General features: G+C 44.2%; 2 protein-coding genes and 1 pseudogene across 2 annotated transcripts; 2 read left to right on the top strand and 1 right to left on the bottom strand.

The window, feature by feature from the left end:
- The first annotated feature begins 280 nt into the window (after positions 1–280).
- On the top strand, positions 281–1,206 carry LOC145966430 (uncharacterized; annotated as a pseudogene).
- Positions 1,207–5,841: 4,635 nt separating this feature from the next.
- LOC145966429 (uncharacterized) lies at positions 5,842–8,838 on the bottom strand. Its single transcript, XM_083090472.1, has 2 exons — positions 7,990–8,838; positions 5,842–7,905 (listed from the first exon to the last, which is right to left on the bottom strand). The coding sequence occupies exons 1-2, from the start codon at positions 8,836–8,838 to the stop codon at positions 5,842–5,844; spliced, it is 2,913 nt and encodes a 970-aa protein (XP_082946598.1).
- A 10,094-nt stretch (positions 8,839–18,932) lies between these two features.
- LOC145966427 (protein CFDP2-like) lies at positions 18,933–19,493 on the top strand. The gene has a single exon (XM_083090471.1). The coding sequence runs from the start codon at positions 18,933–18,935 to the stop codon at positions 19,491–19,493; it is 561 nt and encodes a 186-aa protein (XP_082946597.1).
- Positions 19,494–23,448: the final 3,955 nt, after the last annotated feature.

Below are 23,448 nucleotides of genomic sequence, written 5' to 3'. Positions count from 1 at the left end.
CACTAACGATTATAACGCCACAGCCGTATAATACATTAGTTTGGCCACCATAGGCTGATTAATAAGAGTTTAGCAACTAATTTTACTATCTATAAGTCACAGCTACACACAGATATCGCAAGAGTTTAACATCTAAGTACGTTTTAATTAAACTACCATATCCTCGGTTCCATTGTTCTACTCTGATCCGGATGGCTATCATTGTTATCAGTTTAATTACTCGCAGTATTCTTTGATTTTCTTTATATAAATTAGGCTTTACATTCGAATCATGTAAAAAATTCAAGAATTACAAGATGAACTGAAGAAACAAAAAGAAGAAATAGAAACTTTACAACATAACAACAAACTTTTAAATACTATAATACAAAAAAAGACAAAAAAATTTATGCTGTTAAGTCTAATTATGACAAATGTAGGCTTAAATTGTGGCGCTCTGAGCAAAGCAAGACAAAGCTCACTCTCTCCTTAAAATCAAGATTACGTGCTGACCAGATTGCGTCTTTGGAAAGGAAATCCAATCGTGGCCTTAAATGGACTTTAAAAACTATCAAGGATGCTCTTGAATTCAAAATGAAGTGGGGTACTACGGGTTATTCTAATTTTGTAAATTATTTACCCATTTTTCCATCAGTGAGGACTTTGCAAAAAACGGTTGAACACATTCAGTTTGAAAGTGGCATCTTACACGAGGTATTTGACATACTCAAACAAACAATAAGAGGCCTATCTGACAATGAAAAAGATTGCATGATTGTTGCCGATGAGATGACAATTAAAGCTGGATTAGTTTTACCAACTAAAAAAATTATTGGAAAATGCACCTTTCCTACTCATATCGGACCAGCTAAGAAAGTTCTAGTCATTATGTGTGGAGGAATTAACAGAAGATGGAAAGTTGTTGTGGCTTATTTTTTCACTGGAAAGGAAGACCCTAAAATAAAAGATAAAAAGGCTAATAACAAAGGCATTGCCTTGAAAAATATAATATTAGAAGTCATTGACAAATGTGAAAAAATAGGATTGAAAGTTCACTCACTTACAACTGACATGAGAGCTGAAAATAGAGCCATGTGGAATGCATTTGGTGTTGGTTACATATGTGAATGTGATGCTGTAGTCAGTATACAACATCCAGTTAGGTTAGGCCTGAGGACAGATTTTACTTTCTACCAGATCCAGTACATTTATTTAAAAACATCCTAACTATGCTTGAAAGCAATAAAATTATTCATCTTCCCCATGACTTTCTTGTCTCTGAGAAACTAACGCATCCAATAGTTGATATCCAACATATAGATGATGTGCTAGAGTTTGAATTGCAATTTGAAATGAAAATAGCTTATAGGTTGAAGAAAGCTAAGCTTCACTTTCAGAATTCCTATGAAAAAATGAAAGTTGGAATGGCGATCAGTCTTTAATCGACGAACTGGGATAGCCCTGAGAAAATATGCTGAGCGTACTGGTAAAGACACATATAAGATCACTGCTTTTTTTATTAAATTAGTCATTGGTTGGACCACTGCTTTTTTTATTAAATTAGTCATTGGTTTGATCTAATGTCAAACAGATTTTCGAAGCTGGCTCTTGGCTTATTGAACAGGGAAGCATATGAAGAAGCCATCAATCATATCAGGAAAACAGCTTTTGTATTTTCTTCTATGACAGTTGGCATTAACAGACATTGGAAGCCTGTCAAACAGGCGTCGTCATGGCATGCACAAGCATCATTGAATTGCAGGATTATTTTTTGTACAAACGTTCCTACAAACTTGTACTTACTGGACAGTTTTGCCAATGTGGTCTGGAAAACTTGTTTTCTGTATTAAGAGTGAAGCAACCTATCCCAAACCCTCTCCAAGTTAAACAAAATCTAAGAGTTGTAGTGCTGAGCCAAATGTGCATTAACGTCAAAAATACCAGCTGTGATAATGACACCTACGATGAGGATATTGAGGATGTAAACATTGATTTCATCAAATTTTCTACAGATCTGGCTGTAGCAAGACGTGCAGAAAATGATATTGAAGAACTGATGGAATCATCTGCCTTAATATTAATTGAAAGATCATCACATAAGCCTGTTAGATTCTTGGGAATTACACATTATATATGACATGGCAGGGTCAGTTCTTCATAAAAATAAAAATAGGTAGCACGACGATTTGTGATGTATGTTTCAATACCGTCCTGTGGCAGGAAAGTGACCGTCATCCTTATTCCCTTGTAACTAAAATGAAGAATTACAAAGACTACAACCTCATAGAAGTTTCCGATGATTGCTTTAAAGCAATCGCAAAATCAGAGATAACATTCAGAGAAATTCGGCATGATTTGTGTGAGACAGGTAAAATTAACATTGTGAGTTTCTTAATAGAGCAAATGAAATATGTGTGGGATGACTGCAATATACCCACATGCCACTTTATTACACAAAAAATTTTAAAGAAATTCTTTATTATGAGACTACGGATATACGGTATTCAATGCTGTGAAAATTTAGCACATCTTAATAGGAGTCATTACGGTAGTAAAACTATGGCCATGCATGCAATATAACATTACACAAAAATTTAACGTATACATTATTTTATTTTTAACTTCAAAATATTAAAGTTAAATATTTTATTTTATTAAATTTTATGTTAGTGTTTAAATTTTTTTCGTTTTATATTTTAATGTCAATCATTTAAGATTGTTTCTTTATGTACCTTATGCAATCATATGTGCAATCTGTTGTTGGTACTCAGGGCCCTGGCACACAAAAATACATAAGCAGTAAAACGTAGTCAGAAAGGAAATCGACCAATCGGAATTCCTACGTTTTCTTACGTTTTAATATGGCTGCCTTACTACTCAATCATGATTGGTCAATTTGCTTACTGACTACGTTTCACTGCTTACGTTTTTTTGTGTGCCATGGCCTTTAATCTTGTGATATTTTTTTTTGTTTTTGAGTCCAATGCATGACACATATGATAAATATAGATAAAAGTCTTGTGATACTTTTTTTGTTTTTGAGTCCAATGCATGACACATGTGATAAATATAGATAAAAGGAGAAGAATAAAAACTAATAATGTATAAATTATTAAATTTTTTTATTTATTTGTACCCATCAAGAAATAGTAGCTTTAGAAAAATTATCATAGCATTTTTTATGCCATATAAAAAATAGTAATATTTACAATTTTTTAAATTTTTTTATTCTAATTTTTTAAATATTATTCTTTTATAATTAATTTTAACAGATCAAATAAAATGCATTTTTACAGAAAATTTAACTTATATATTGAATGATTATTATTATTTATATACAGGGTGAGTTATAATGGTTGTGTCAATTTTTTTATCATGCGGGAGATTACCGATCGCAATTTTAATAAATTGATCAATACATAGATGTCAGTTAATTGGATCGACCGTATCGAAGGCTGAAATGTATAATGTGTACAATTAAAGCAAGTTAAAAGCTGAAATTATGTAGTATGGATTTATTATTATTATTAAAACTACGCATTTATTATTATTATTATTATTATTATTATTATTATTATTATTATTATTATTATTATTATTATTATTAAAGTTACGTATACATATTTAATATATTAAAACAGTAAGAATACATATTTAAAAATTCAGTTCAAATTTAACACTTTAACGTTCTATGTAAAACTTTATTTCAAATTCCGCATTTATTTTTATGATAAAAATTTTTATTTATATTGTTATACGCTAAAGGTATGTAGTATTTCTACCTTCTCGAAATAAAATTACGCAATTGTTCCACAAGAAATATATTCTTATGAAACAATTGCGTAATTTTATTTTAAGAAGGAAGAAAATTTTTTGCTGCATATAAAACAATAAAAATTTATCATAAAAATAAATGCGGAATTTGAAATAAAGTTTTACATAAAACTTTTAACACTAAAACAGTTAAAGTGTTAAATTTGAACTGAATTTTTAAATATGTATTTCTTCCGCTTTAATATATCGAATATATACAGGGTGTCCGATTCGTGAGGGACCAAACGAAAAATGATGATAGATTGGGTCAAACTAAGAAGAAAAGTCCTCTACCATTTTGCAAAATTCGCAATAATTATTAAGTAATAAGCAAAAATGTCACATGAAGGTTCAATTTTTTAAATGGAACCCCCTATTTGTTATTATGTATTCTTATAACTTATCTCGAGAACTTTCCAAAACACTATAATAAAGTATTTCTTCATTGAGTACTTTTCGAGTTATGAGGCTTGAAATAATTTCTTAATTTTACATAAACCATAAAATATCTAGTAAAATATTAATTTTTCGATTATCTTACTTCAATACTTTTATATGCAAAATAATGAGAGGAATCAATTGGTGTAAAAAAAACAGTTTTTAAAAAAGAATATGTAATTGTTAATTGCAAATTACATATTTTTTTTAAAAACAACTATGTTTTTTCTTTACACCAATTGATTCCTCTCATTGTTTTGTATATAAAAGTATTAAGGTAAGATAATCGAAAAATGAATATTTTACTAGATATTTTATGGTTTATGTAAAATTAAGAAATTATTTCAAGCCTCATAACTCGAAAAGTACTCAATGAAGAAATACTTTATTATAGTGTTTTGGAAAGCTCTCGAGATAAGCTATAAGAATACATAATAAAAAATAAGGGGTTCCATTTAAAAAATTAAACCTTAATGTGACATTTTTACTTATTACTTAATAATTATTGCGAATTTTGCAAAATGGTAGAGGACTTTTCTTCTTAGTTTGACCCAATCTATCATCACTTTTCGTTTGGTCCCTCACGAATCGGACACCCTGTATAATAATAAATCCCTAATTTGATCACAGTAAAATAATAATAATAATAATAATAATAAATATAATATATTTAATAATAATAATAATAATAAAAATAATAATAATAATAATATGTTAAATATTGCGACCGGAACAATGGACAGCACGACGGTAGATCACTCGACAATAAAATTTATACGAGTCATGTAATGTTACAAAACACTTTTCTTTATTTTTCACGACCACAATAAAGCCCATACACACAAAAAAAAAGGAGAAACGTTATTGTTTTAAGAGCGATAAGATTTTCAATCCGCGACGAAAAACTCCGGTCGGCACCCAGCCAGCGACGAAAATTAGCGGGGCACACAAAAACGGTGACCGAGCAAAAAGATCCTTTTAATTAACAAACACAGAAATATCGAAAAAAAGAAATTCGAGCTGAATTTCAGAATCCGCAAGCAACAGAGAAAATCGGTTTATTCCGCGAGCAACGGAAAGCACGTCTTTAAATTTCGGAGAGCTAAAATGAGCGCGTCGGAGACTTTTAGACAAGAGGCGCAGCGCTCTCCGATCGCGTCAATTTATACTCAAGCTCTTCTCGAAAGATCCAGATTTTTCAAGCACTCGACAGTTACTGAGATAGCGTTTAAAAATTTAACGATCTAACGTGCTTTGTTGTTAGTAGATCTTTCGAGAAGGACGAGCGTTGTTTTCGGATTTGCGCTGACAAAGAGATATCTCACTATCGGCTGCCAGGGGCGCCGAATTAAACGGTCGGGCCCTCGACGCTTTTTTAATTGAGGGCAATTACTCGATTCTTAATTTTCTAATGTTAGACGAGCTTTGAACATTCCGCCCGCCTCGCCCGAAGCTTCGGGCGAAAAGATGTGTAAAATCGACAAGAATCTCGGCGCGTTAATCGTAATACAGTGAGTTAAAAATTTAACGGGTCGTTATGTTTAGTGAGGTAAGTATGTGGTTAACAATGAGGGTAAAATCACGAGCTAGATTTTTTTTTTTTTTTAATGGTTATGACTGGCCTGAGCGTGTGAGCGTGGGTTCGTCATCGCCGGGCAGGAATACTAATTTTGTCACTGGCCGGGTAAGTGTGTTGTTCGCGGTACGGATCTCGACCAAACGCACGTGGCCATCGGCACCTGGATACAGCCTTATGATGCGAGCGAGGGGCCACTTCGTGGGAGGTGTCAGCTCGTTGATGACCAAGCAGAGCCTCCCGACATGAGCTTTTTGGTTGATTTTGGACCATTTCGGCCGATGGGCCAAGGTATGTAAGTACTCCTTAACCCACCGATGCCAGAAATGATCCTTCATCTGCTGCAGCATTTGCCACCGGGTGAGACGCGAGGGAGGCTCCTCGGCGATGGACGGTTCGAGAACTGCCGTGAGGGCGGAACCGACAAGAAAGTGGCCCGGGGTCAGCGCGCTGAGGTCCTCAGGGTCGTCGGACAAAGGCTGGATAGGTCGCGAATTGAGGCACGCTTCTATTTGAGTGAGTAATGTGGCCATTTCCTCATACGTGAGAGTGGCGTCTCCGATTACGCACCGGAGATGGTACTTCATGGACTTTACGGCTGCTTCCCAGATTCCGCCGAAGTTGGGCGCCGCCGGAAGGTTAAAGTGCCATTGGATCTGCTCTCGGGCTGCGAAGGCGGCGACACGCTGTCCCTCCTGGCTGGCGGCAGAAAACAGCTCTTTGAGCTTGGAATCAGCTCCGACGAAGTTAGTGCCGCAGTCGCTGTGCAGCGTGCGGCACATCCCTCGCCGAGCAACGAATCGACGTAAGGCGGCCAGGAAGGCGTCCGCGGTGTAGTCCGAGGCGACGTCAAGGTGGACTGCCCTGGAACTTAAGCAGATAAATACCGTAATGAACGCCTTGCTCGCCTTGTGTCCGCGGCCCTTGCTGCTGCGTAGCCAGACCGGCCCAGCATAGTCGACGCCGATGCTCAGGAAGGGACAGCCCGGGGTGACCCTCGGTGCTGAGAGATCCCCCATGGGAGGCTGAGAAACTGCCGCCCGCCATCGCAAGCATGTTAGACATCTATGTATGTGTCCCTTCACTAGGGAGCGGCCACGAGGGATCCAGTACTCCTGGCGGATGGAGCACAGCATCAACTGTACTCCGCCGTGCAGCGTTCTCCGGTGGTAATCATCGATGATGAGGTGAGTGATCCGTGAAAGAAACGGACTCAGCTTCACGAGAGGGGTACGCTTAGGTAGCGACTTCCCTCCTCGCAAGGCAGATAACTCTTCTTTATATTTTGCAGCTTGCACGAGGCGGATCCAATGCAGCCTAGTATCCTCGAGCTCCCCAGCGTCCACTGAGAAAGATCGGAATTGCCGGCAGCCTGGCAGCCAGCGGCGACACCAGGAAGTAATCTGCAATAGGCGTTGCAGGGAGGAGTATCGCTGCAACAACTTCGGCTCCTCGTCCTTGTGATCGTCGATCGTGGCGGCTTGGACGCGCACGCGTTTCTCCGGCAGGTCTTCAGCTCCGAGATCGTCACCATAGATAGTCCAGGGGCCGTTTTCCGTTAACAGCCAAGGAGGCCCCTGCCACCAAAGCGGATGCTCCACCAGCTCGCCTGGGTAGAGTCCACGAGAAGCGCAATCGGCGGGATTTTCGCGCCCCGGGATGTGATGCCATTGAGCCGTCGGTAGCGCTGTTTGGATTTCGCTAACTCGGTTGGCTACGAAAGTCGCCCATGACGACGGATGTCCGCGGATCCAACCCAGCGTAACTGTGGAGTCGGACCATAGATGGAGAGGAGCCTCCACTGCCCCGATGCGTGGTAACGAGTGGGCAACCAGGCGTACCAGTAATGTCGCGGCCGAGAGCTCTAGTCGAGGCAATGATATCTGCTTAAGCGGCGCGACCTTCTTTCTAGCGGCGATCAGTCTTACATCTCTGGTCCCATCCTTCTCTGTCTTCAGGTAGATGACTGCCGAGTACGCTCGCACGGAGGCGTCCGCGAAGCCGTGGATCTCCAGTCTGCAATCAGTGGCTCCTCCGCCTAACCACCGGGGGATGTTGATTTGCTCCAGGCGGTGAAGCTCAGCCTGGAACCTCCGCCACTGTCGCACCTCGACGTCCGGAAGAGGGGTATCCCAATCAACTCCGAGAAGTTAAGTCGACTGGATGAAGATCTTGGCCAGTACCGTTGTCGGAGAAAGCCAGCCAAGGGGGTCAAATAACTTCGCCGTCTGCGAGAGGACGGTTCGCTTCGTGACCGAGGAGAGGACGATCTGCTTCGTGGAGAAGCTAAAAAGGTCGTCGCAAGGTTGCCAGCGCAGCCCTAGCGTGGCGTGACTCTCCCCCGGTAGCCACCATCGCGTTTCTTGTTGGAGGCAATCTTCAGCTGGCAAGTTGGACAACAGTTGGCAGTGGTTCGCTGACCACTTCTTGAGTGGAAAGCCGCCAGCCTTGCAGATTTTGACCAGCTGCTGTTGGATGTCCAGAGCTTCCGGTAGAGTTGCTGCGCCCGTTAGAATGTCGTCCATGTAGACGTCTGAGAGGAGGGCTGCAGCACCTTGTAGATAGAGGTGGTCCTCGTCGGCGGCGAGCTGTTGTAAGGTGCGGATCGCAAGGTATGGAGCGCAGGACAGACCGTAAGTAACGGTATTAAGCCAGTATTCCTTTGTCTCGTCATTGACTGATTCCCTCCATAATATGCGTTGCAGGCCACGATCTTCCGGGTGAACGATAATCTGACGGTACATCTTTTCTATATCGGAGGCGATGACATACCGATGGCGCCGCCACTGCAGCAGGATGTCGACCAAGGCGGGAAGCAGGTTGGGCCCGGTGCTTAGGAACTTGTTAAGATTGTCTCCATTTGTCAAGTTCGAACCGTTGAAGACTACTCTGAGCTTCGTGGACGCGCTGGTTGCGCGCAGCACTCCGTGGTGGGGCAGGTAGCAGGCCCGTTCGTCCCGTCCGGCGGATGAGAGCGGAGCTAGCGCCATATGACCCAGGTCCAAGTACTGCTGCATGAACTCTGAGTACATGTTACGGAAGGCGCTCTCTCTCTCTAATTTTCTTCCTAATTGTTGTAGGGCACGGTACGCGGCACGCCGAGTTCCAGAAAGGTCAGGCAGAGGCTCAATTATCGGGAGCCGCACGATATACCGCCCATCGAGATCTCGCGAGTGAGTGCGCCGATAGTTTTCCTCGCACTCGAGCTCCGCCTTGGTGAAGGGGGGGTTGTCCTATGAGGGTCCTCCTGTTCCCAGAAGCGGCGCACCAGGCTGTTTAGGTCCTCGTCGATCCCGCATTGATGGGTGCTGACGTGATATCCCGCTGACGTCTCGCCGACGACGCCTGAGAGTATCCACCCTAGCGACGTTTTTTGAGCCACAGGCATGCTCGGATCTCCCTTTTGTAGGCCCTGGTCGAGGATAGTGGCGTAGATATCGGCGCCCAACAGTAAATCCAATGGATCCGAGGAGCAATAGTCAGGGTCCGCTAGCTCCAGACCCTGAATGTGCGGCCAGTTTTGGATGCGCTGAATCCACCGGCGTAAATGCTGAGCTTCGGCAATACCAGAGCCGCGACAGAGATCGAGGGACCGCCTTGACGCGATTGTAAGGTGAGATCCACTCGGCCCCTCGAAACGCCGTTCTTCACACCGCCAACGCCATATACCGCGACAGATGCTGAGGCGCGAGGTAGCTTCAGGCGCTGAGCGAGACGCTCCGACACAATGGACGACTCCGAGCCTTGGTCTACGAGCGCGCGAACCGGATGCCAAGAGCCGTGGCGGTCGAATACGCGGACGCGCGCGGTAGCGAGGAGCACGGCCTGAATTCGGTCTACGCACGACGTGTGTAGTTTTTACGGTCGCGGTTTGAAGGAACGCGTCGTGCAGCGAAGAGTGGTGGCGGTCATTACACGCGGAACAGTTTTTCTTTGATGCACACTCGTTGGCGTTGTGTCGTCCGAGACAGTTCACGCACATATTGTTGTCCGTTACATGACGTTTACGCTCTGAAGCCGTTTTACCTTTATACTGTTCACAGAACATCATGAAGTGATCTCCTTGGCAAACGGAGCAACGTCCACGTCCTCCCTCCTTGGATTCCTGCTTGCGGGCATGATGGCTGCGAGTAGATCGCGACGTCTTCGAACTCCCCTCCCCGCTTTTGCTTGTGGGGTTGTCGGTCCTTACAGGGAGCATTGACTCCAAGGTGTGTAGTCGCCGCTCGAGGAACTGCTCCAGTGAGGCGTACGTAGGTGGATCGGCTGAATCACTGATCGAATTCTTCCACTCGCGACGTGAGCGGCTATCGAGAAGGTTGACGGCGAGGTGAACGAACAAATCCTCGCAGCTGGTCACTGGCCGTTGGATGCCTTCAAGCGAGCTAACCGTCGTCTTGATGCCGTGGAATATCGTCCTTAACTCTATCGCGGACTCGCTCTTCATTTTGGGCAACGCGAGGAAATTCGCTAAGTAGGCGCGTATCAACAGACGTTTGTTCTCGTAGTAATCGCTCAAGGTCTTCCAGGCTCGGTCGTAATTCGCCTCAGTAATTGTTAGGTTACGTATGAGTAGATCCGCCTCACCATTAACGCAACTCTTCAAATAGTGTAGTTTCTCCACAGGCTTCGTCGACTGGTCCTTGCCTATGAGCGACTGGAACAGATCTCGGAAAGCCGGCCAATCTTCGTACTTGCCGGTGAAGATAGGCAGCTGGATACGTGGAAGCGTGGTGCATGGTGCCGACGAAGACGTCGTAGATGAAAGGGACGCAGAGGCGGTGGACTCCTTAGCTTGGAGTTCACGCTTCAGGTCCAACAGCAGACCTTTGTTGATGAGATACGACTCTTCGGCTAACACTGGTATGTCTTATTTCAGGTAGTCGTCGTTCGCTAGCCGAGCGTGTTGGTCGGCGAACGCGTCGTTCAGCCCGTCGAACTTGCTCCAGTACTTTTCCAGCATGTGTAAACGCGCTTCGACCGCACCTAAAGTGATCTTGGCGACGCCGAGTTTCAGTAGATTGTCGTGAACGCGTGCAATCTTGCCGTAAAGCTCGGTGGCAGTCGCTACAAGGGCCTTAATGTCTGGAGTCATGACTCTTCAATTTTTAGGTGGAAGCACTCAGAAGCACTGATAAACCTCACTGCACTATAGTCGTCACAATTCAAGGACGCGGTTCGCAAAAATCATCCGGCTCGAAGGACCAATGTTAAATATTGCGACCGGAACAATGGACAGCACGACGGTAGATCACTCGGCAATAAAATTTATACGAGTCATGTAATGTTACAAAACACTTTTCTTTATTTTTCACGACCACAATAAAGCCCATACACACAAAAAAAAGGAGAAACGTTATTGTTTTAAGAGCGATAAGATTTTCAATCCGCGACGAAAAACTCCGGCACCCAGCCAGCGACGAAAATTAGCGGGGCACACAAAAACGGTGACCGAGCAAAAAGATCCTTTTAATTAACAAACACAGAAATATCGAAAAAAAGAAATTCGAGCTGAATTTCAGAATCCGCAAGCAACAGAGAAAATCGGTTTATTCCGTGAGCAACGGAAAGCACGTCTTTAAATTTCGGAGAGCTAAAATGAGCGCGTCGGAGACTTTTAGACAAGAGGCGCAGCGCTCTCCGATCGCGTCAATTTATACTCAAGCTCTTCTCGAAAGATCCAGATTTTTCAAGCACTCGACAGTTACTGAGATAGCGTTTAAAAATTTAACGATCTAACGTGCTTTGTTGTTAGTAGATCTTTCGAGAAGGACGAGCGTTGTTTTCGGATTTGCGCTGACAAAGAGATATCTCGCTATCGGCTGCCAGGGGCGCCAAATTAAACGGTCGGGTCCTCGACGCTTTTTTAATTGAGGGCAATTACTCGATTCTTAATTTTCTAATGCTAGACGAGCTTTGAACATAATAATAATAATAATAAATGCGTAGCTTTAATAATAATAATAAATCCATACTACATAATTTCAGCTCTTAACTTGGTTTAATTGTACACATTATATTTCGGCCTTTGATACGGTCGATCCAATTAACTGACATCTATGTATCGATCAAATTAAAATTGCGATCGGTAATCTCCCGCATGATAAAAAAATTGACACAACCATTAAATCTCACCCTGTGTGGCGGTACACGCCACACGAAACGCAGTGCACCCCGCGTTATAGCGCGCCGGCGTCGAATACGGAACTCCGCCGCTACACGGCACGCGCCAAGTTTGCTCTCCCGTAAGCCAAAAGCGCGCAAGCGGCTACTTACAGTCCACGCGCCAAGTACCGGACACCTCCGCTAGGCGTCGTACGCGAACTGTGCTTTCCCGTAAGCCAAAGTCAACTCACGGGAAATATAAGAGGGACCCCTACGGAGCGAAGACTTACTCACGCGTTATTAGCGTAAATCACTAAAGGCAGCAGAATAATCCATGCCAAGAAGACCATCGAGCGACACCACGACGGATCAGGAAAACCTCCTCGTATAGAGGAAATACCTTCGAGGAAAAAAACACGACCGGCTCCACTACAATCGGGAACGACCAGGAAGGTCGCCGACCACGGGAAGCCGGGAGTCCCACGCCCCGGAGCACTCTTACCGCCACGAAGGTCCACCTCGACAATCAGAGGTGACTCTCGACCAGCGAGGGCCACCAAGTCGCCACGCACAACATCATCCTCGGTCTCCAGGACTCCACACTACGCACCAAGAAGATCATCCTAGGAGTCCGACATCCCACGCCTACAGTTCGGGGCGTCAGGAAGGTCATATATGACCCTTCCCTGGTGCCGAACGGAAGACGCCCAGGAGGACGTCCCAAGGCTTCCCGCCGCAGCATAGGCACCGTCCGATCTCGAAACGGCGGGAGAATTAGCAAGGAGCCCCAGGACATACTCCCGCCGACAGAGCCGAGGAGACGACCATCGCCTGAGGAACCACCAATTCCAGCTCCCGTACTCGAGTTGGCCACAATACCGTGGTATACTCCGCCACGGGTTTCCCTGGGGCGACGATCACCACGGGACATCCACGTGACCAGCACACAAGTTCCCGCGGTCAACAGGACCACGTCCACACAGGTCTCGGCTCAGACGAAAGTCGCGGTGACACAGACCACTACAGACGCCAAGACGGTCGGAACCCAAAAAGGATCCAGCAGACTCAGAGTCCGGGACGCCAGCACGCAGACCGGACCACCGAGGAGAGGAGAGCCATATAGCTACGCCCGTAGGGTCTCCCCCTCGAGATCTTCTCGAGACCGATGTTCTCAAGAGAGACGAACATATAAATACTCCTCGTATCCCACACACATTAATATATAAGAGAATAAATGTCCTTTTTACCAGTCCTACCGTGTGATTAATAAGTAAGAACCAGTCATATTCCCTGCGGTTCCCTACAAATTGGTGACCCCGACGCACACGATAGTAAGATGGAGGGCGAAGCGAGAGAAATCGTTCATAAAGTGGCAGTAAAGATTCCCCCCTTCTGGAATGATGAGCCAGAGTTATGGTTTGCACAACTGGAGGGCCAATTCATACTCAGCGGCATAACGCAAAATTCCACGAAATACTCCTACGTTCTCTCCCAGTTAGAATCGCGCCAAATAAAAGAGATTAAGGATATAATTACGCAAACCCCCGAAGCGGATAAATATGGAACCGTAAAAAGAGCTCTCATTCAACGAATGTCAATCTCCCAGGAGCAGCGGACGCGGCAGTTACTAGAGCTCGAGGACATCAGCGATCGTAAACTCTCGCAATTTTTACGGCATTTGCGCACATTGGCAGAAGAAAATGTACCTGACTCTCTTCTAAGGACACTTTGGCTTGGTAGACTTCCCAAACAGATGCAATTAATTCTCGCAACTCGCACTGAAGATCGCCTCAACAAAGTAGCTGAACAAGCCGACCGCATTCATGAGATGTCATCACGGGCCATCGTAGCGGTTACTAATGCCCCAAAAGAAAAGGGGATATTGGAAATGCAAATTCAAGCACTAACGAAACAAGTGGCAACCCTGGCCACGCATCTCGCAAGGGGAAGAACGAAATAGAAGATCCTGGATAGAAGGAACCGAAGCCGAAGTCAAAGCCGAAGTCAGGCTACAAACAAAGAATATAACAGAAGTCACTGTTTCTACCACAATAGATTCGGTGAAAAGACTAAAAAATGCACACAGCCATGCACCTACAAGAGTTCGGAAAAATACCAGGGCAGTCACTAATGGCGGCCTGTGGCTCCGCCCCAAAACCCTGCCGCCTCTACGTAACGTGTCGAACAACTAAAGAACGTTTTCTCGTAGACACAGGCTCCGATGTCAGCGTATACCCCCGCTCGATGACAGTAGGACGCAAGTTGCCAACGAATTATGAATTATTCGCAGCAAATGGTTCTCCAATCACTACTTACGGGTGGACTACGCTACAACCGAACTTACGACTACGACGTTCATTTCTGTGGCGTTTCGTCATAGCAAACGTCACATCACCCATCATCGGAACAGACTTCCTAGCCTACTACCATCTCCTACCGGACTTACAAAGAGGAGTACTGGATGGAAGAATGGAGTTACATATAAAGGTACAACAGGAACAGGATCTATCGAATCAATAAAAGTGCTGGCAAACGAAAACAGATATCGCATCCTGGCAGAATTCCCCGAGATTACAAGGGCTACTGCTAGGGCACGAACCATCAAACACTCCACAGTGCATCATATTATAACTACAGAGGGACCACCGGAGGCATGCCGTCCTCGTCGACTAGATCCGAATAAACTAAAGGCAGCGAAAGCGGAATTCAATATCCTACTACAAGAGGAAGTCATAAAGCGTCAAAAAGTCCTTGGTCAACCCCTTTGCACATGGTTCAGGAAAAGGAGAATGCGTGGAGATCTTGCGGAGATTTCAGGCGCCTTAACGCAAGAACAGTGCCAGATCGCTACCCGATTCCGCATATAGAAGACTTCTCACAGACTCTCCATAACAAGAAGATCTTTTCAACACTGGACCTGGTTCGGGCATATAATCAAATTCCGGTGCATCCAAATGATGTACCGAAGACAGCAATTACTACTCCCTTCGGCCTTTTTGAATTCCGCTGCATGCCGTTTGGTCTACGCAACGCGGCACAGACATTCCAACGCTTCATAAACGAAATCACGAGCGACTTGGAATTCTGCTACGCCTACATCGATGACATTCTGGTTGCCTCCGACAACGAAGAAGAACATGAAGAACATCTACGCAAACTCTTCAAGCGACTAGAAGAAAACGGCATTCTGCTAAGCCCCGCCAAATGCAACTTCGGAGCTAGACAAGTGCTCTTCCTAGGGTACGAAGTTTCGGAAAAAAGAACACGACCCCCACCAGACAGAATAGAGGCAATAAAAAGTTTTCCTAAACCACAGAATATTCAACAACTACGTCAATTCCTGGGAACACTGAATTTCTATCGTAGATTCATCCCCGACGCTGCAAGGGAACAAGTATTATTAAACGACGTGCTCAGCGATCCGAAGATGAAAAAGAAATCGCCAATCACGTGGGGCGTAGAATTAAATGAGGCCTTCCAAAAATGCAAAGAAAGCCTTGCCAGGGCAACCTTGCTGGCACATCCCAATCCCGAAGCGGATATCACACTCACAACAGACGCATCCGATAAAGCAATGGGTGCTGTGATACAGCAGCGGATCGGAGAAGAAGAGCAGCCACTAGTCTTCTTCAGCAAGAAGTTTAATCCAGCACAGCAAAAATACAGCCCCTATGACAGAGAACTATTAGCGATTTATGCCGCCATTAAGCATTATCGCATTTGCTCGAAGGAAGAAACTTCACGGTTTTTACAGATCACAAGCCGATCACATACGCCTTCCAGCAAGACCCGCTGCATAGCTCACCAAGGTAGGCTAGGCACCTACAGTATATCGGGCAATTTACTACCGATATACGACACATCTCAGGAAAAGACAATACGATCGCTGACGCACTGTCAAGAGTTGAAAAGATCCAGATAGCAATTAACCTAGAAGATCTGGCAAAAGCTCAAAAAGACGACACTGAGTTGCAAGAATTACTAAATGAAGACTCGGCGCTGAAACTTCAGAAGATACACATTCCTGGAACAAATTCCACTCTATATTGTGACATATCAACACCGATAGCAAGACCATTCGTCACAAAGGAATATAGGAGACAAGTGTTCCAATCACTACATGGCCTGTCACACCCCGGAACCAGAGCAACAGCAAAATTAATCACAGAGCGCTACGTATGGCCAAAAATAAAAACAGATTGCCACCAATGGGCACGGGCCTGTATCAACTGTCAGCGAACCAAGGTACAGAAACACAATCGGACACCACTTGGCAGTTTCAAGAGCCCTTCAAAACGATTTGAACACATACATATAGATCTGGTCGGACCTCTACCCATTTCAAGGGACTATAGGTATTGCTTCACGGTAATCGACCGATTTACCAAATGGCCCGAAGCTATACCAGTGGCAGACATATCCGCAGAGACAGTACCTCAGAATCTACTTACCCACTGGATTGCAAGATTCGGCACACCTGTTTGGATTACAACGGACCAAGGCAGTTTGAGGCCGGCTTGTTCCGTCAACTAACTAAAATAACAGGTACAACGCACATTCATACGACGGCCTACCATCCTGCAGCTAACGGCATGGTCGAACGCCTCCATCGTCAGATATAAACGGCAATAAAATGTCACGCAACAGAAGCATGGACGGAAGTACTACCAGTAGTCATGATGGGAATCAGAGCAGCCTTCAAGGAAGACCTTCACGCAACACCGGCAGAGTTAGTATACGGAGAAGCGATAAGACTACCCGGGGAATTCCTTCAAGAGTCACGGGACACAATAGAAAACCCAAGTGACTTTATACTCCGACTCAGGCAAACTATGAAAAAGCTACGACCACAACCAATTAAGAGACACGGAACATCAGCAATTTTTGAACACAAGGACTTGGAAAAGGCTTCACATGCATTCCTCAGACATGACGCGCCAACGCAAGCACTCCAGCCTACATATGATGGCCCGTATGAAGTTCTCGATAGAGCAGAGAAAGTCTATAAGTTACGGATCAACGGGAAAACCGTCCACGTAACAAAGGACCGACTAAAACTAGCTTACATGTTAGTAGATGATCCAATCCATACAAAAAAAACAAACGGAAGCTCAAAACGTTCCGACAGTCCCAGGGAATCAAGAAAAGCCGACACCCGCAGAAATCAAAACAAGAAGCGGAAGAACTTCACGCGAGACGGTACGATTCCAATCATCCTAATAAAATACAACGAAGGGGGTAATGTGGCGGTACACGCCACACGAAACGCAGTGCGTCCCGCGTTATAGCGCGCCGGCGTCGAGTACGGAGCTCCGCCGCTACGCGGCACGCGCCAAGTTTGCTCTCCCGTAAGCCAAAAGCGCGCAAGCGGCTACTTACTCATATATGACCCTTCCCTGATGCCGAACGGAAAACGCCCAGGAGGACGTCCCAAGGCTTCCCGCCGCAGCATAGGCACCGTCCGATCTCGAAACGGCGGGAGAACTAGCAAGGAGCCCCAGGACATACTCCCGCCGACAGAGCCGAGGAGACGACCGTCGCCTGAGGAACCATCAATTCCAGCTCCCGTACTCGAGTTGGCCACAATACCGTGGTATATTCCGCCACGAGTTTCCCCGGGGCGACGATCACCACGGGACATCCACGTGACCAGCACACAAGTTCCCGCGGTCAACAGGACCACGTCCACACAGGCCTCGGCGCAGACGAAAGTCGCGGTGACACAGACCACTACAGACGCCAAGATGGTCGGAACCCAAAAAGGATCCAGCAGACTCAGAGTCCGGGACGCCAGCACGCAGACCGGACCACCGAGGAGAGGAGAGTCATATAGCTACGCCCATAGGGACTCCCCCTCGAGACCTTCTCGAGACCGACGTTCTCAAGAGAGACGAACATATAAATACTCCTCGTATCCCACACACATTAATATATAAGAGAATAAATGTCCTTTTTACCAGTCCTACCGTGTGATTAATAAGTAAGAACCAGTCATATTCCCTGCGGTTCCCTACACCCTGTATATACTAATTTAAAAAACTTTTCTACTTTCACTATTAAAATTAGTTTCATAAGTTTGTAACATATGATTCATGACTGTGTATAAGAATTATAGAGAACACTAAGACTTAAATATATTTATTTTTTAGACGGTGAAAAAGATTAAAGAAAAATGATTAAAGTAAACTGGAAAATCTGGAAAAAAAAACAATTCAATTATTAGACTGTTAAACCAATATAACATCACATTATTTTCTTAAGACTGCAAATCATACACTTTCATGTTGTTTCACATAAATCAAATTCAATCTTTGTATTATCGAGTGTCACTATTGTTACATATTTTTATATAGGTTAGGTTTCATTACACACTCACATTAGAAAACACTTAAATGAGCGATTTATTTGCGACTGTTCCGTACGCTTTGTTGACAGTTGACATGATCGCACAGATGTCTATGACATCTGTGTATGACGTCATATGGGTACAAGATGGTGGACAGAAGTCATGGTGGGGAGTCATTGGCGCATCTCTTATTATAGATCTCTAATGAATACAAGAGGCACCATAGTGGGAAGTGATGTGCACTGGGAGTCAATTGTGTATCACATTATTAAGTGAAAATTACAAAAGTGAGCAAAGTTACTAGATATTGACTAATGAAATTATAAATATTCTAGTACATTTGCTCACTTTTGTAATTTTCACCAAGTTGTGTGATACACAATCGACCCCCTGAATGGCTGATCTAGTAGGAAATGAGGCCTCACACCTCTCCTTTGCCAGGTCTGCCTCGCCGTCCAGTGGTGGTGCTGTTAACCCTAGTCGGAGACCGGAGGATATCTCCGGTGGAGGACTAGGGAACAAAAGAGAGCAGACAACTGGTCCTCCAGGTTGGGGGTTGGACGATAAGCCAATAACCTATCTCCGTCAAAAACCATTATTAGCAGACAGATGAGAGAACCTCGGATGGTACGGAAACATCGGATTCGAAACCGGCTACGACTAAGGAATAATGAGATGATTTTTGCTATTTGGAACGTGAGGAGCCTATTCAGGGCTGCAGCTATTGAGGAGGTAATGGAGGAACTGATAAAATACAGAATAGACCTATGTGCAATACAGGAAATCAGATGGCCGAAAAGCGGAATATTAAGCAAAAAACAAGGAACCTTGTATTACAGTGGCAGTTCGCACAATAGGAATCAGTTCGGTACAGGTATATTTGTGAGTAAAAAACTGAACAACAAGGTAACTGATTCCCAGGATCTGGGCCCGAGAATATGTAAGATACGCCTCGGGCTGAGCCCTCATAATATCACAATCATATCAGTACACACTCCAACGGAGGACACGGATGAAGAGGAGAAAGCTGAATTCTATGAAGAGCTAGAGAAGGCATATGATCACACCCCGCAGTTAGACATGAAAATCATCATGGGGGATTTTAATAGTAAAATCGGAAAAGAAAATATATATTACCCCACTATAGGGAAGCATAGCTTACACAACAACACAAACAATAACGGATCACATCTGATGGACTTCGCTATGTCTAAGGGCCGCTTCGACCAAACTTAATTGTTGATTAAAGGGTTGCTAACATGACAAAATAATTCAGTGTGACCAATTGTATTTCTGACGATACTGTATTTCTACAATTATATTGGCTTCTCTCTGTATATTGTTAGAAATACAATTGGTCACACTGAATTATTTTGTCATGTTGGCAACCCTTTAATCAACGATTAAGTTTGGTCGAAGCGGCCCTAAGAATATCGGTGATATCGAGTACATGGTTTCCACACAAACAAATACATAAAGGAACATGGAAATCACCGGTAATACGATCAACCAAATTGACCACGTATTGGTTGACAAAAGATACGCGAGCCATGTATTGGATGTACGAACAAAAAGGGGGGCTAATGTGGACTCGGATCACTTCCTGGCAACCAAGATCAGAACAAAGATAATACACAGAGACAAGCGGAAAGGGACAAGCCCTTCACAGAACCTATGGAACATGGAAAAGCTAAAAGATAGAGATACAAGAGCACACTTCGGAAGCTCGGTTGAAGCCAAACTGCGGGACACAGACTAGCAAGAGGAGTCGGAACCAGATAAATTGTGGTCCCTTCTAAAGAATGGGATGCAGAACTCAGCCGAAGAAATCCTGGGGAAGAGAGCGCCAACACGCCGCAATCAGTGGTTCGATGAAGAATGCAAGGTGATAATAGAAAGGAAAAATGCAGCAAGAATTAAAGTTCTAAATAATAACACTAGAGGCCGCAGAGAGAAATACAATAAAGAGAGAAAAGAAGCAAAAAAGTTATTTAGACGAAAGAAGAAAGAACACTTCGCAAACAGGCTAAGAACAATAGAGTCGGAAAGGCTGACGCTAAACCCCAGGAAGTTTAATAAGGATATAAAATTCGCGAGGTCGGAATACAACCCACGATGCAAATTTATAGGACGACTGACGGAGACCTAGTAACGGAACAAGAGGATATAGTTCATCGATGGATGGAATACTATACAGGAATCTTCACAGTGGAAGTTACTGTGAGGATGCAAGAACTTGGATCCGCGGAGGATGACGAGCAAGAGGAAACGAGCCACGACCAGATCCCGGATATCGATGAAGTAAGGAAAGCGATAGGAGCACAAAAAAATAACAGGTCGCCAGGTATAGACGCCATAACAGGAGAAATGATGAAATATGCAGGTAATACCACCACACAAATACTGCATAAAATCATCGCAAACATCTGGAAATATAAAAAGAGACTACCTGAGGAATGGGACATAGGGACTCATAAATCCAATACCGAAGAAAGGGGACTTGACTTTATGCAATAATTACAGGGTAATTACATTGCTAAATACGGCCTACAAGATAACTACGTATATAATATGTAAAAGATTGGAAAACATATATGAGGAAACACTGGGGGAGTACCAGTGTGGTTTTAGAAAGGGGAGATCCACCACTAAACAACTTTTTACTATGAGACACCTATTAGAGAAACTCTGGCAGCACAACATCACCTCGTATCACCTGTTTATAGATTTCAGAACGGCGACACCATTAATAAAAAAGAAATGTGGAAAGCCCTGACCGAGCTAAAGATACCAGATAAGCTGGTACGAATGTGTAAGTTGGTCACAGAAAGCGCGAAGGCCAGGGTTAGAGTCAATGGCAGAGTATCGGATATATTGCGAATGGAGAAGGGGGTTAAACAGGGGGATGGATTGGCACCCATGCTGTTCAATTTGGTGTTAGAAGCAGTAATAAGAAGGGCAGGAGTCAACAGGGCAACCACGCTGATCAATCAAAGTACCCAAATCCTAGGATACGCAGACGACCTGGATATCGCCGGTCGAAACATAAAAGCAGTAAAGGAAACATTTGAATCCATAGAAAGAGAAGCGAGGAGAATGGGTCTAACCATAAATGAAGGAAAAATCAAATTAATGATAGTTTCCAGAACGCAAGTGGCCCAGAAGAGGATAGACCCTGTGCTGCAGCTGGGAAGCTACAAGTTTGAGGTAGTGAACCGGTTTACATATTTGGGCTCGGTTATAACCTCGGACAACAACGAGACAATGGAGATAAAACAAAGATTAGGTATGGCAAACAAAGCCTATTTTGGAGTAGCTAGACTACTGAGTTCGAGAGACCTGTCACGAGCAACCAAGACGACCATCTACAAAACTCTAATAAGACCTATAATGACGTATGGATCGGAGGGGTGGACTCTGAAGACAGAAGATGCGGAAAGATTAGGCCGATTTGAAAGGAAAATTTTGAGAAGAATTTATGGGGCAATTAAGATAAACGAGTATGGATACAGAAGAAGGAAGAACTCAGAAATATACCAGATATATAATGACATTAACATCGTGTCATATATTAAAATGGGTAGGCTGAGATGGCTGGGTCATATTAGCAGATTGGAGGAGAATGACCCTTGCAAGAAGATCCTTGAAGGTAACATTTACAACAAAAGACCGAAAGGCAGACCCAGACACCGCTGGTGGAGCGCGGTGCTAGATAACATCAAGCAGTTGGGGGTCCGCGATTGGAGGACGAGGGCCGGAGATAGGAAAAAATGGAAAAGACTACTCACTGAGGCCAAGGTCCTCTTTAGGACTGTAGAGCCGTAGAAGAAGAAGAAGAAGAATGAATACAAGATGCCGGCGGGAGACTCGATTGTGCAACACGTGGCGCGTGTGAAAAATATGGCGCAGCAGCTGAAAGATATCGGCGAACCAGTAACGAACACCACGGTCATAGCGAAGATTCTTGTGAGTCTGGCACCGAAATACAATGCGTTTCAGACCGTGTGGGACAACGTGGAAGAGCATAGACAGACCATAGAAAATCTAACTGAAAGGCTCATTCGAGAGGAAGCACGACTCGCAGGAGGAAGTGACGCAACAGAAGCATTAGCCGCAGTAAAAGGTGGTGGTGCGAAGAGCAAATCGCAGTCAACCCCGAAAAATAAGTTTTTAAAGAAGGATGTTGAATGCTTTAAGTGCAAAGAAAAAGGACATTTTGCGCGTGAGTGCCCATTGAAGAAGAAGAAATCTCATAAAGATAAACGCGACGGAAGTGGTTCGCGGAACTGTGCATTTGTAGTCATCAACGATGGAGACGCCTGTTGTACCGACAATGGAATGTCAGCCGAACAAGTGCACCAATTTCTTGCGGTCGGTAAGGAAGACGCCTGGCTCACCGACAGTGGTGCTTCACAACACATATCCTATCGACGAGAATGGTTCAATGATTTTCGTCCTAGTCAAGGCGGTACAGTGGTCCTCGGCAATGACGATGAGTGTAAAGTCGAAGGGGTCGGCACAATACATGTCGAAAAATTTGTCAACGGCCGGTGGAGTAAAGAACGCATCGAAGGTGTAGTCTATGTGCCAAGCATACGCAAGAATCTATTTTCTGTGGGTGCGTGTACCGAAAAAGATTATATAGTCCAGTTTGATATTAATCAAGTAACAATTTCTCGTGATAAACAATTAATGGCAGTTGGTGCAAAACAAACAAATGCGATCTATCGCATGTTCTTTCGAGTGATACAACCACAAGTCGCTAGTGAAGTAAATATTTCAGAGACTGATTTAAGATGTGGCATGAAAGACTCGGACACGTTGGTGGTCGCGCATTGTGTGACATGGTGCGGAACGGTCTTGTTAATGGTGTAAAAATAAAGAAAGCAGAAAAATTAATCTGTAAACCATGTCAGTACGGAAAATCTCATCGGCTGCCGTTCAAAGAAAGACCAGACAAGCGGAATACAAAACCAGGCGAGTGTGTGCATACTGATGTATGCGGAGAAATCGAAGTCGAGTCGCTGGGCGGTGCAAGTTACTACGTGACTTTCATAGATGATGCCTTAGGGTTTTGCTACGTTTATTTCCTAAAACACAAAGATGAAGTACTGGAAAAGTTCAAACTTTATGAAAATATGATAGCAAACAAGTTTGGACAGAAGATAAAAATAGTACGTTCGGACAATGG

The sequence above is a fragment of the Camponotus vicinus genome, unplaced genomic scaffold (assembly GCF_025532165.1).
Source record: "Camponotus vicinus isolate PSW18456_S1 unplaced genomic scaffold, iyCamVici1.0 SCAF_2, whole genome shotgun sequence".
Classification (NCBI taxonomy): domain Eukaryota; kingdom Metazoa; phylum Arthropoda; class Insecta; order Hymenoptera; family Formicidae; genus Camponotus; species Camponotus vicinus.
This window is presented reverse-complemented; position numbering and strand designations above follow the sequence as displayed.

Coding starts and splice junctions, on each gene's coding strand:
- LOC145966429 (XM_083090472.1), bottom strand. CDS start 8,838: ATGTACTCAGAGTTCATGCAGCAGTACTTGGACCTGGGTCATATGGCG. Junction 7,906..7,989: donor GCTGGCTTTCTCCGACAACG/GTACTGGCCAAG, acceptor GAGGTGCGACAG/TGGCGGAGGTTCCAGGCTGA.
- LOC145966427 (XM_083090471.1), top strand. CDS start 18,933: ATGATTTTTGCTATTTGGAACGTGAGGAGCCTATTCAGGGCTGCAGCT.